We start from the raw sequence: 14,441 nt of genomic DNA on the forward strand, positions 1-14,441 counted from the left end.
ATAGATATTTTTCTCCTTCGGGGGGCAGGGCATGAACCTCCCAGCTTGTAAAACCTGACAAAGAGCAAAATTGGTATGCACTGGTCTGGTTTCCATCTCTGTAGTTTAAATAAACTGTCTTAATCACCCAAATCCATAAACGCCAGACTCCCAAAGTATGGCCCAACATCCCAAAATCTGGGAATATTGGAGGTGGATGGATGACTGCTAGTTAATATGAGATGTGGTGTTGGATGTATGTTTTAATGGTTCGATGTCTCCCTTTGTAGTTTTGGCCAGCAAACATGCGTCTAATTGATCCATGTTCCTTTTGTTCTTTACTGCATCCTCATCCAGTGTCATGGCCAGCGTTTCTCCTTTTTAAAGGCTGCTCCTTTTCTGGACAAGTGGTGTTGCAGCCTAGTGGGATCTAAGTGGACTGCAGACACACATCGTACGCATAAACTGTCAGACAGATTTGCTTCCGTCTTATGAATCACAGACGATTTGTTTTTTTTTCTTAAATAAGGTTTCAACCAATTTGAAATTAACTTAAATTAAAGACAGCATTCAGTCTTTCAAAGAAAGTGTTTCAGTGTGGTAACAGAGTCAGACTTGGGAATCTGATTGCATTAGGACACTGCCATGTGAAAAAACTATTCTCCCTCCACCCCAAAAATGAAATTATCAGTCAACAGCACCAGAGTTGATGGTTACTTGTGATCAGTAAGAGTTAGATGCATGCTATCAAATATTATTTACTTTGAAATGCATGAAGACGTTGCCTAAAATATAGAGGACTTGCCTTATTGTCCCAAACTGCTCCTCTGGGACAAATAGGCATCTGTATGAATACAATGCAAGAGGCCACATTATTGCTGATGGACCTGGTGATGCCTCCTCTATATTGTGCTTGGTGTTTTGTCATGGCCATTATTCTTTTCTTTCAACGTGACACATCAGACATTTGATGATGACGCCACACTGCCGGACAGGATCCAATAGGTCCCTACTGTGGATTACACTGTGAGGATTTTAAGATGCTCAGACCAGTTTGAGTACATCTCAAGTCATCAAACATCGCTCGAGCACAAAGCTGCCATCTTCACATGTCCCTTGTATTAGTCATCTAGCTACAGAAGGGGAATATATCTTGGAAGTGAGTCCAACGAACCTCCCGAACAACAAATGTTATACACGCAGATTAACATGTAAATCTTGCTGCATAAAGTTTTGGAATGAAATATGGAAGAAAACAATCATAACTTAAAACACACAGCTATATTGAAGATGAAGGGGCATTGTTCTCAGGGCAAAACAGAGAAGGACAGTTTTGGGGAGTATTTTGATGAATTTCAGGCTTTTTGTGTTTGTCGTTTGGAGGTGACTTATTCATGGAAAAAGGGGATAAAGAGTGATTGGGAAAATAAGTGACAGAAGAGGAGGAAGGACAGGATGAGGAGGCATGGGAGATGTCATGCTGCAGTTGCTCTCTCAGACCCCCCTCCTCCATTTCCTGCTACCACAGGGGCCCTCCATCACGGCTGGGTGACATGGGCTTTAATTACTCCCCGGAAACGGCCGCACGCTTGTCGCCAAACCCTCCGTTTACATCACGGCCGCTGACAGGGCCGCAGGAGGGAGCTTATTGATTTTGTCATTTGCTTCATTACGCTTAATTCCCCCCCCCATCCCTGATTCCATTTACAAAGTTATTCTGCTGCGTCCGGAGTGAATAGCCTGGCTGCTGGAATTCACCCACACAACCCACCCCCAGCCAAAAACAAAAGCCAACTAGGTATTCATTTGGGCAATTTGGTGTTGTTTTGTTTAGTCGCTGTCACTCTGCTAACCCAGTGAGGCTGATTAGTTACAGAGACACTCCGCTCAAAGCTTTTTGTCCAGTGGATAAACTGCACGTGGAAAAACTACTACACAAAGTCATGGGCCTTTCAGATTTCATCTTCCATGTATTAATGTTCCACTGGAGTAAGTGCAGCGGATCACTATTTACTCCGTTATATACACCGGTTTAAAGATTCTCCACACAGAATTTCATTTACTCCTATATATTGTATTAAACTCTCTTTGTTATGATATTAATGATGCACCTTAACATCACCGTCTGACTTTTATAGAAGCAACGCTAAAATATGACTCCAAGTTATTGTACGCAGTGCATGAGAGGCTATCATAACACTACCCCTATGTTTAATGTATATGTGTGTGTGTGAATATCTATATCAGCATATGCACATTATCTCTTCATTGCAATCCGCGCCTACTTGTATTCCAGTCTATCGTCGATCTTAAATTTAAAAGTCCATGTGGCAAGCGTGTAATTACGGTAATCAGATTATCACATGTAAAATCTGTGTGTAGGTGGTGTATACAGTGCATTGATTTGATGCGAGGCAGGGGTGGTTATGCAGTTACCACTTCCTCTGCACTGCAATGGCCAGTGTATTGCAGCCATAGTTTAGTGATGGTGATTTAGGCCTAAACTTGGATTGCAGGCTTTCGAAAAGGCCACAGTCCACAGAATGCATTTAATCACAGATGTGCGTTTAATTATTATTATTGCTTTGCTTACATTGCCAACATTACCTTGCTTTAAATAGCAGTCAGCTGAAATAAGCAAAAATGACTAATGTTCACTTGACTGTACCCAGTAGCAGGGTTAGCAGCAAATGGCACCATAGCTGGATTCGAGGTACTTCAATACGGCGCATAAGTCAAAGCTCTTGCATTTGAGCCGCAGTCTTCCTCTTCAGCATAATCCCCGTGTGAGAAACGCTACCATGCGTTTCTCTGGGGGCTCGTAAAAAGCCCAGAGCGCAGGCTGCAGTTTGTTTAAATTATTGCCGATCGGTGATAGGTGCAGTCGCTTTGTGTTTTATGAGCACGTTGCCTGAAACACTGGCTTTTGCAGGCGGCGGTCGAGGCTTTTATGGCTGTTGCTAATCGCGTCCCCCCTCCATACAGGGTTACAAACCAGCCATGGCACTGCACCTGCTCTGAAGTTCAGTAGCAAGTAGTGTAGCACACGGTCCCACATACTGAGTCATGGGCCAAATTCCCATCTACATTCACTCTTGTCAGAGGACAATAATCTTCTCAAGAGAGCAGGGTTTCCTTTCTGTAGCAGGCATGATTTGTCATCCCAGCATTCAAGTTCAATCTGTGACCTTCTAAATCAGAAGGGGAGAGAAATAATTGACACAATTATGCCTTTAAAATTCAAGTCGATATCTATTGATTAAGATGGGAAACAGAGGTAAGCTTTCCACCATAAATCAGAATATTTTCCCCTTTCGCTCCCTGTTCCTCACTTTATTCCCGTCATGTGCTGTGTTTTCCATTCACATCTCACCCTGCAGTCAGACATCTTTTTCTGTCCTTTTGTATGTATTTATAAGTTACAAGAGGACAACATTGAACAGTTGTATGGATACTTGCACATATGTTTACCAGAGAAAAGTAAAAGCATTTCACAGCGAAATACGTTAATGAAAAATACAAGAAAGCAAGAAGAGTGCACCAGTCAGGGAAGGGGGCCAGATAGTTATAAAAATAACTAATTAAAATCGCAATGCAATTACCCTACTGCTGTTTGGTTGATACACACAGGGTAACTGTTTACTAATGGTGTTCTGTATCTCTAGGCACTATTCTGGATAGTCTCTCTGTCTCTCTCCCTTCATATTAGTCTTCCAGATGGGGGACTGACAATGCAGAAGCATCAAACTGCCAATGGCCCTCAGTTTTGGGATGATTAAAGGCCTATATAATTACATTAGAGGAAATTTAATTTGGGACTCTCGTAGTGGGCCTTCACTCTCCTCCTCCCCCCTCCTCGCTTCACTTTTGTTGACAGAATCCCCCCAGAGCCCTGGAAGAGCGCTGGGTTTGAAGTCTTTCAGATTACTTTGAATTTAATTCCAGTAGTTAAAACGAGGCTGGGTGGTCCGGTGGTTAAGGATCCCAGTTCAGTCCTCGACCCATAGACCGAGCCAGTACTGTAACTTCCGTATGATCTTCCCTTCCCGATCTTTGACAGAGTATGGGGTCTGTATCAGTGTAGCAGATCTTACAGGCCATCCAGCCTTGATCTGAGAAAGATCCTGCAGGCGTTAATGCCAATCTCCCAGTCATCATTTACTTCATCATCTAGATCACAAGGAAGGAAAACAGGAAGCAAGTCCCAGTCATGCTGTACATGTGTTAGCTTATAAGATACTTAAGCTTACATTAATTAAAAAAGGGATATAGGGCTCTCACCCACAAGCCCACCTTGACAAGTAAAAGAATCACCATATCTGTCACATAACATGACAAAGTGCTAAAATGAGACAATCATCTCTGTTAGAAACAACTTTATTGTTGGCACTACTCGTAAGCTTCCTCGCCCCTATCCTTAATTCTTCCTTCAATTCCCGCATCCAGCACTTACAATGTTGGCTGTGTTTTGGACAGTCAGCTATGAATGGACGACAGGAGACTAGATTTCAAAGAGTGCGTATTGTAGTCATTGCTCAGGGCCAAGACACGGCCCGAGCTTCAATACGGCAAAGGTCAATGTTGCACACAAAAGTCTTCAGACAGGAGAAATTAAACCACGCTAAAGAGATTGACTTGTGCTCTTTTTTGTTTGTTTTTTATCCCAAGGCAGCAATGCTTACTTAGATTGTCAAAGATTTGCTGCTATCATTTAGTTTTTTACAGATCACAAGTTTTGGAGGACTTCAAGGTGAAGATGTCTGAGAAATTTATTTATCTATACGCACACACGGATTGCTTTCGATTCCTCAGACACCAAATAAATGAACAGGTCTGTTAGGGTTCGACCTAGTGGTGATTGGTCAAAGCTTTTTTGTCTGACTGTCTTGTTTGTTTTCCGCTACACGCTTGAGACAATTAGTGAGTGTCCTTTGATGGAGTTCAGCTTCAGCCCACATTTCACTCAAAGGTAACTGACATTATGAGTCAGTCCCATGGGATGTCACTCTCTGGGGAGAATAGCGGGCACAATTAAAAGCATCATGCTGTGTGTAGTCAAACCAGACGAGATGAGAGAGCGTCCCAGTTTTGCTCTTCTGTATTCGTCAGCGGCAGAAATCCACCTGTGAACTCACTCCGGCCTCTGAAGCTGGTACGTCTGTCTGGAGGAAATGCTTATCAACGTCTTTTTTCTCGAAGCGCCAGCGATATGTCGCCATAAAGGGCAGCAAGCCACGCAGACTATTGTATAAACAAATTAGGAAACAATTCTGAATGCTCTGCTTATTTTGTCTTGTCCTTTTTTTTTTGTTTTCTTTTACTTTTGTGTGTGGGGGGGAGGGGGCGGGGGTTGGGGTGCATACTTAGGCTTGCAAATTAAAGTAAAAGGAAAAGAAAGAAGAAGAACGACTGCTCTGAGAGTCTGAGAGGGCAGTGTGGTGACCTCCAGTGATTTACAGGCGCTTTTCTTTAATGAAATTGTTTCGGTGACAGAGCCTGGTAAAAGCTTGTAATGGATTGGGTGCTCTAATGTAATGAAATTACTCCCTTTCTGCCTTTAAAAAAAAGAGAGAGAGAGAAAGGGAGAGAAAATGCAATTAATATTTACAGAGGGCTGACAGCCGGGGTGGGCTGTACACTAGCCAGCCTCCTGTTCATTCTCTCTCTCCCTCTCTCTCTGTCTCTCTCTCTCTCTCTCTCTCTCTCTCTCTGTCTCTCCTCTCTCTCTGTCTCCCCCTCTCTCTCTCTCTATCTCTTTCTTTCTCACACCGACCGGGAGAAGGTGTGCGGCAACAAACAGGGAAGGCCGCACAAGCCAGCTGGGTAACTCCTGGCTGCGGCTGACAGAGGTGAAAGCCAAGCCAGTGTCCTATCTTCCTATCGCCTGAGTACCCACCCCCCCACCCCCACACTATCCCCTCCAACCCCCCATCGCCACCAACACCATCTCTGCCGCCGCCGCCGCCGCCACCACCACCACACACTCCTCTCCCTCCCTCCCTTCTCTTCCCTCCCTCCCTCCCTCCCTCCTTGCGTTAGCAGCCTGGGCTCTGACTCCTGTCTCTTCTCCGTAGGCAACTGGACAGCAACCACATCAGCTGCATTGAAGATGGAGCATTTCGGGCGCTGCGAGACCTGGAGATCCTGTAAGTGAAAAAACAAAAAAGGGACCTGCTGTTTTGGTTTCTTTTTAGTTTTTAGTTGTTGTTTATTCCTTTTACCTTCTTTGCATTTTTTTCTATTTCTTGAATAGTTATTTTTCCCCTTAACTCTCAGAGGATTTGGTTTTTTTTTTGTTTGTTTTTTAAGTCACCCTTCCCCTGGTGAAATGCTTTAGGGCTCGGTGCTGTGAGAGCTCAAGGTAGCATTATAGCGTAATTTGTACGTGAATTGGGCTTCATTGAGAAGAAAGGGTTAAAGTGCTGGCAAAATTGTTCAGATTAGATGAGTATTGCTCTTTTCTCAATGAAAATTGCACCAGCATAGTTTTGTTACTTGTTCGGTCACTGTAGTATATTATTATTATTATTATTATTATTATTATTATTATTATTATTATTATTATTATTATTAATACTGCTTCAAATTAGATTGATTTGTGTTGTGTTTTCCTGATGGGTTTGTGTGTCGGCAGGTGTTCCAGTACTGTAGAGGCGTTTTAGACTTGCCATGATGGCTTCATAGTTTTATTGTACCTGAAATGCCTGTGTAAGCATTTTTGAGTATGTGGGGATGGGACATTGTGTTAGTAGTCAAGTTTTCTTGTTCCAAACCTCCCCCTCCGTCTGTTTCATAGTGCATTTATAGTTACCTAGCTCAAAGTGTGGGGGAATTACTTCAGTCTACAGGTGAAACTGTGCTATGGAGGTTGATGGTGGAAATTATAATTCTTGGCTCGGTTAACCTTATTTCAACCTCTATTTTTTAGCAGTGTACTGGCCCAATGAAACAGAAATGCAATGCAGTGTAAGAAATAGGTGTATATGGTTTGAGGGTGTTGAAGGATTTGCCGAACATTGTAAGAACAATATGTGCCACTGCTGTACTCTGATGCTGTAACCAGAAGGAGATTTTAGGCAATAAAGTAGAAGGATTTATGCCCGCCGGGCTATCAGTCACTATCCCGAGATTTTAAGCTCTTATTATGCTCCACCAAATGAACTTGTATTACAACAGATAGGGATAAGCTGGGGTACAAGTGATAATACAGAAAGGGAAAAGTGTGGCTGTACATCATAGTAATAAATGTGTCTGCAGTCTTTTCAGTGCCATGCTGAGAAAAGAAAACAAATTGCACAAGAATCCAAGTTTCACAGCCCTGTTGATATGATAATGGCATGATTTTGACATTTCAATACTCTAAAGAAATAAGACTGAAGAGAAAAGGAGCCTTTTAGAAAGAAATGCACAAGATTGCACTCTGTCGAGAGGCCAGGAGTTGCACAGATCCGTAGTGGTCTCAATGGCAGTGTAATACACTTAGCTCACCTCTAGCTGAAACTTTGTTTTGATTATTTGTAAATGCAGCTTTGTAGGTTCTCTTGTTTATTTATTTAAAAAAAAATTTGGGGGGGGGTGTATTTGTGATGAACAATGTTTTTTGAAGTTGGCTAAAAATAGAAAATACAGTAGTAGTAGTCTTTACAAGCAAATTCTGAAATTATACAGAATGGCAACTGTGTAGATGCTAGTGAGCTTTATCTGAAGTTGTAGGTGCATATTTATTTAAATTACCAAAACCTGTATCAACATGTTTGGCAACGTGGGGGCTTCTTAAGTGCTATTTGTGTATGTAAATGCCAGGGCAGCAGGTTTTTAAGTTAAGAAAGACAATGGTGAGATTCTACTGAACAGATTGTTCCGGTTCCATTCAGTAGGAGAGAAGACTAGGAGCCATTCATAAAAGCACGTTCTTTGAGATCTGTGACAGTAAAAAAAAAAATCCACATGGATATAGAAGAAGAAATGCATGGGAGTTTGCTTAGCAGTGCTGTAATTCCTTAAACAATAGTGTAATCTAAGAAATATTAAACATTTACAGGGGGGTTCATAATAAATTTAGTTTTGATTTAGTTAAAAAAATTGTATTCTTCTTAGCTATTGAAGAAGAAGTGGGGAAAAATATGAAATATGTTTCAACAATGAGACTCTAAATGAGGGAGTTGAGTATATCAACTGTCAAGAAAATATTTATTCTGCCATTCGTCAGATTATTTGTAATCTATGCTTGATCATTACCATAGTAATGACTGTACTGGTGACTTTAAAGAATTACACTACATCCCAGAAATCTTTGGAATCCCTTGTAAACAATATGAATTGAACGCTCATCCTGAGAACGCATTGAGTTTCTTGTCTCTTTATGCATTCATTTGAAATGCAGCTGTTCCAGAGGGAAAGACACTGCTGGATGTTTTCTCAATTTTTTTTTCTGAGCTGGGGACTTTCTCCGAGTGCCTTCTGAAACTCATAACACCATCTCTACCGAAATGATCAGTCAAGTTGTAGAGTCAAATTATAATAAACACCAGCCTTTAAGACCTCATATTCATTTTTTTTGTCATGACTAAAGTATGGTGACGCATTGTTCATTTATGAGCAAGTCTACTGTTTTATCAGAAATAATAATACAATGCTGGATACATGTTGTAAATTTGTACAAGCTTCAAGTGTTAATAAGTCCTAATGTATAGTTTTTAATAGTAAAACAAACCTGACTGCATTATATGGTTGTTTCTGTGTTTTGGTGTTATATCATTTAAATAATGTTGCTGTGTTGATGTGACAGCCTTGTATGGGGTAGTGGAATGACTGATATATAGAGCAAAGTTGGGGTAACTCTGTATGTCATATAAATCTACTTAAATCTAAAAGGCTCCTCCTACTTTCTTTAAGTTGACCCAACTTTTCTATATAGACTTCCTCTGTTTGAGCACAGTCTCTCAAAAGTCAGCGGATACAAATTGCAGGAGTTAATATGGTACCAAAGACACATTTTGCAGTCATGTTGACAGTCATAGAGGGCCAAAGATATCAATGGTGAATTCTGCTGAGGAACCTCCAAGATATTTGAACAAGTTTCAGTCAATCAACACAAACCATAATGACTAACCTTGAACAAGATGGCGCAATTTATACTTAAGAATTAAATGGCCGCTTTGGAAATACTAGACTTATTCTTCCCCTTTTCAGTGGAACGGAGCCTTTTGACGGAGCCTAGTTGTGTAAAAGGTTCAGATGGCTTTCTTTCAGGAGGCTGTGCCCCTGCGCCCCCTAGTGCCTCATCACAGCAGAACGTGATTGCGGCCAAAATACCGCTCTTCAGTGCGGTGCGCGCATCGATAAGAGACCATCCTCTGTAAATCTTTCACACTTGTGCTTTTCACTGCAGTCCAGAACCATGTGATGATGTAAACTATGATTTACACACTATTAATTACTCAAACGTAGTGCATAATTGCGTACAAAAACCCTCCTAATCTAGAATATGCAATCATGTCTAGTTGCATTTTCACGTTAAATCACCCGTATGTAAGTTTACCCTGGTAAATCAAACCGCATTCTTGCACTTTGCAGATTTACAGTGGCTTCTTAAGAGTTCAACATGCTTTCACTGCTTTATTCCACTGGCCCATAGGAATACCATGATAAATATTTCTAAAACACCATTACTATGGCAGACCATTGATTATTCACGGTAGAGTGTAGTAAAGTATAGTGAAGACATGTTAAAACCCATAGTAAACCACTTTAACACTATGCTACCAACACAATTAAACTATGTTAAAAGTGTAAAATCCTACAGGAAATTTACCAGGGTAAACATTCATAAGGGAATTTTAATTTATAATCTTAATATGATGAAACAGTCCAAAAGGCAAACCATACCCTTTAAATTAAACATGTCTTGTCAATGTACTGCTTAGACTCTAAGGCTATTGCAGTATGTCGAGAGTTTATGGGCAGACATATGTAATCCATGTTACTTGTATTGTTGCCCTTATACTCAAGGAAGTAAATTCTTTGTGTCTGTCATTTTTGTTCAATTTAATTTGGGGCAAAATAGAAATTATCATTAAGATTTGCATCTGGATCAAAGTAGCAAGTCTAGTGTTTGAGGAATGTATACTTTTTCACTATAATTTTCAAATACTTACCTGGCACCATGTACAAAATCCATTACAAGCTTTTTTGGATATGCAGGCATGACATCAGACAGGGACATATGGGACTTTCCTAGTCTGATTCTCCAGGGCTGGACCGCTTATGAATTTTCTGTAACATGATCCTCCTAGACGTCCCCCGCTGCCCTACTGTAAAATAGATGCATGGGGGCTATCAATCAGAGATGAGTGGCATGAGATTGCATTTGCATCAATGTGTCTTCCCTGCCTGCCTCCCCTCCATTTCCAGAAGCTAACCAGAGTCGTCGTCAAATGGATTAGCAGCGGGTGAGGCTGGGGAGAGCAAAAAAATCGAGTTCCATGCTGGAGTCACCTGTGAGGCGCTGAGCAGCAGAAAGAGGGCGGACCGGGCTCTAATCAGATATTCCATGCATTTTTAATTTCCGACACCAGCCTGCCTCCCCTGGGAAGAATCAATCTCAGTTCTGTGCGGCTTGATTGAAAAGTTGCCGTTGGCCGATAGATTGTGACAGATAGCGGCGCTGCCCGGGAGATATAGAGAGGGGGTTCGGGGTCGGAGGAGGACGGGGAGGAGGGGCGGTCATTAGGCCGAGCACGTTGCCTTTCAAGTGCAGGAAATTATCTGGCCTCCTCGACAGTGGCCCCCGCTATCAGTGTCAGATGTGGCGCGGCACCTTTAATGGCGCGCGGAGAAGTGAGGTGGTGTGCACCGCGATGGAGCAAGAGCACGATTAATCACTGCTCACCGCTTCACAAAATATAGAGCTCAGATCCAATCTGGCCTAATTCGAGTGGTAATGGCCTCATCAATGCCCTGATAGTCAGCTCTTTTTCCCCCCTCTCTCTTAATGCTGCTGGCTCTGAGATTCAACTTCTAGGCTGGTTATATTGAGAGTGCTTCAATTTCCCAAAACAGGTTTCTCTATTTGCCTGACATCTCTGGACATCTGAATGTGCATGCTTTGTATCAATTGTCCCCCTTAAATAATACTTAAGCACCAAGGTATGGGACAATAAGGTATTTAATTTCTTTTACAGTGTTTTTTTTCTCATATTCTAATGTTTTAGAAGTCCTCATCCTTCCTAACTATTTATGAACCTATAGCACACAATACCATTGTACTTTTTAGATCATTTGAATTGTCTCTTGATATATGTCGGACTGATTATCGTAATGTTAGACTCAGGCTGTTTAACTTTAGCTTATCCTTAGTATTTAGGAAAGAAAAACACCAATCCAATTTGGCAAGATCCCATCAGACACCAATGACTAGAGTAGGAGTTATGATACTCATTATAAAATGACTTCCCCTTCATCAGGACACACTTTGTTCAGTTGTTTTGACTTAAAGTCCCACTATAAGACCACTATAAATTCTTGATTGTGGCAAAATGGCTCTCTTGATGGCTCCTCTTTTGTCCAGATGTCACTATCATGCTTTTGTGCTTAACCAGGATGCATATTTACAATTTCCACATTAATTACCAATGTGCTATTGGTAATTAATGTGGAAATTGTAAATATGCGTCCATTTTGAGGAAACAAACACTCTACCCCTTTCAAATCCCAGTTCAGCTGCTGAGAAAGGAAGGGAACTTTTTAAACCGAGATGCCCCCACCAGTCATTGTCTATGAGAGAAGAGGCAGGGAAGAGAGGGATTGTTGGATATTGCTTTCCTCAATCTGCAGGCAGATGCACAGGAAGATCTCTGTCAGAACACCTCACAAAATAATTAATGGAGTCTCAAAATTTTAGGAAAATAAATATAAAATTACAGAATAACTTTCAAAACTTGCTGCTCCAGTGCTTTGCGTCTATTTTCTGGATTTTTGCAATTTGATTCTAAGCTTTCAAAATCACCCCAGTAATGTTTTATATGGAACTCTCTAGGGCAAAGTTAAAATGTTTTTGAGCACGTTAAATCTTAGTATCTGGGTTTTGATAGTACACACCTGTCAGTCATGTGCTATTATCACACTATGTGCAGTTTCTACAGTTTATTAGTATTGAAGAGAAGGGTAGATATTGTAATTCAAGTGCCTCATAGATCTATGAACCTCAACCACTTGCGTTCCTTCGTGTGCTCCATCGCTCAGAGGAGAGGTGCTATTTTGGGAGAAACTGCAGCAGTGGTTGTTGATGCATAGTTCAATCCCTTGTCTCTTTCAATTCGCTTTGGATAAAGTCATCCGCTAAACTGTTTAATTATGTATAATTTCCATGCTGTACCAGACATGCACAGCTCTGTGTTAATTTTCAAAACAGTCACACGACTCCAGTCCACACTTTTTCTTTTTTCTTTTTTGTTCTGCTGTTCTACATGGTCTTTCTCTTTTTCAGTTTTCCATTATCTGCAGCTCCCCAGTACCTGCCGTAAGACTGCTCTCCAGCTGTCCTGTGCGTTTTATACCAGTCCAGTTTCACACAGAAAACTTTTGTAGGCCGGATTACTGCCTATTTTTCACTCGGGCTTAATAATAATCGCAAAACAAAAGTCTGACTTCTTGTCTTCTTTGAATACTGTACCCAGAGGCCTTGTCTAAATGCTTTAATGAGAGTCAGGGGGTCTGGAGAGCTGGTAAGTGTACTTGAGGTCTGAAGCGAGGCCTTCACAAGTGTGGGAAAGCTTTCTTGTCTCAACACAGACTTTCAGAGGAGCCAGAATCCGGGGTTCTTATCAGCTTCCTTCTTAGAATAGGAAACCTGAGTGTTTGGGGAGCCAGAGTTCTTTTTGATGTATCACACAGTCAATGATAAATAGCTGCACTATGTCTTATTGGCCATGTAACCAGAAGGGTTCAAGGTGACATCATCAGCATTAAGTCTGAAGTTTACTCTTATTAGCATTGAAAAGTGACACAACAGCTTTTACAAATAAAGTGCATACAAAAAAATGTAGGCATTCAAAATGGAAAACAGGAGACGCTTCTTCACACAGAGAGTCATCACAATCTGGAACAAACTCCCCAGCAATGTGGTTGAAGCTGAAAATTTGGGGATATTCAAAGATAGACTGGATAGGATCCTTGGATCACTTAGTTATTACTGGACGCCAAACGAGTACGATGTGGCCAATGGACTCCTCTTGTTTGTAAACTTTCTTATGTTTTTATGTTCTTATGAATAACCTGGAGAGAAGCACTTGTGTCTTAGAATTCACTCAACGATCAAAAAAGCAAAAACGTAGAGTAGAAAAATCCACAAAATTAAATGTTTGTTTTGTGGGATGCGCACATATTTATGTGAATTTTCTTTAGAAGTAATAATTCCTGAAAACTCATACTCAACTCAAATATTTCTTCCACTTGCCTGTTGCAAAAATGTACCATACATTTCTCTAACTTCAGACAAACTCCCAACTGTAACAGCGTAATAATATGGCAAAATTACCCTGTTTATCTCCGGGACTCAAAAGAGCAGGCTATTTCGGAGAATTCCGGCAAGGTGAGGCCAGTGTGACCAATAAACATCCTGTGGACGAACTGGGGTGACAGACAAGCATGCGTACATTGGAGTGTATGTGTCTGTGGCACACTGAGCTAACAAACAAGGCCACAAGGAGGAGGTTTGACAGGACTGTAGCAGTGCCGGGTCTGGTCTCCACCGCAGTGCAGCTATGGAGGGGAGAGATTTATGTCTGATCTAATGCAGACACCCAGCATGAATACACATGTGCGCTGCCCTGCACAGAGTCTGCTCAGCCACGGCTCCTGTTGACCTTACCAGTGCAGTCTCCGTGAACAGTAATGGCAAAACTACAGGTATCTTTTATTATTATTATTATTATTATTATTATTATTATTTATTATTTAATTGAACCATATTGGCTCTTACTGGCAAGCTGTGATGGTCTTTGTATTCGTGCACTGACTGCAAATGCTCTTTGAGGGAGTTCATTCTTCAGTGAATGCGGCTGTGTCTGGTGCAGATGGTAGTCGGTTTTGCAGCCTGCCGGGGGGTGCTAAATACAAACTCAATGTTAATTTTTCATAACTAGGGCCCAAATCCTGGCTTGGCTGACCTTGCCGTCTCATTGCATTGAATACAAGCAGTACTGTTTCTATGCAGTAAGGGCTTTTTTGGGGGGAGTGGGGGGGGTATGAATAGACTAGGATAGTAAATCAGTATCTTCTGTTAACATCCACCCCTCCCCCCCTGCCACCACCATAGATGTGGCCAAGTTGTGGAGCCCAAGGAGGCCGGAGTTTTGCCAGGGCACTCTTGTGTCTGTCCTCACTCGGCGCCTCCTCCGCAGACTGATCAGTCAGGGGCGATGCTGAGGCCAATGTGGCAACAAATCAAAACGCCAGGGCCT

At 41.6% G+C, this 14,441-nt stretch overlaps 1 protein-coding gene across 3 annotated transcripts in view; it reads left to right on the forward strand.

Moving 5' to 3' along the window:
• Nucleotides 1-14,441, forward strand: part of slit3 (slit homolog 3 (Drosophila)) — a 161,664-nt gene that overhangs the window by 96,770 nt on the left and 50,453 nt on the right. For 2 of the 3 annotated variants that reach the window (XM_066716503.1, XM_066716504.1), the window contains exon 6: nucleotides 6,054-6,125. In XM_066716503.1, the coding sequence (XP_066572600.1) occupies nucleotides 6,054-6,125 (72 nt within the window). Of the gene's footprint in view, nucleotides 1-5,707; nucleotides 5,829-6,053; nucleotides 6,126-14,441 lie in introns of those variants that run through there. The other variant, XM_066716505.1, reaches the window with a different exon arrangement.

The sequence above is a fragment of the Amia ocellicauda genome, chromosome 11, assembly GCF_036373705.1.
Source record: "Amia ocellicauda isolate fAmiCal2 chromosome 11, fAmiCal2.hap1, whole genome shotgun sequence".
In the NCBI taxonomy this organism is placed as follows: domain Eukaryota; kingdom Metazoa; phylum Chordata; class Actinopteri; order Amiiformes; family Amiidae; genus Amia; species Amia ocellicauda.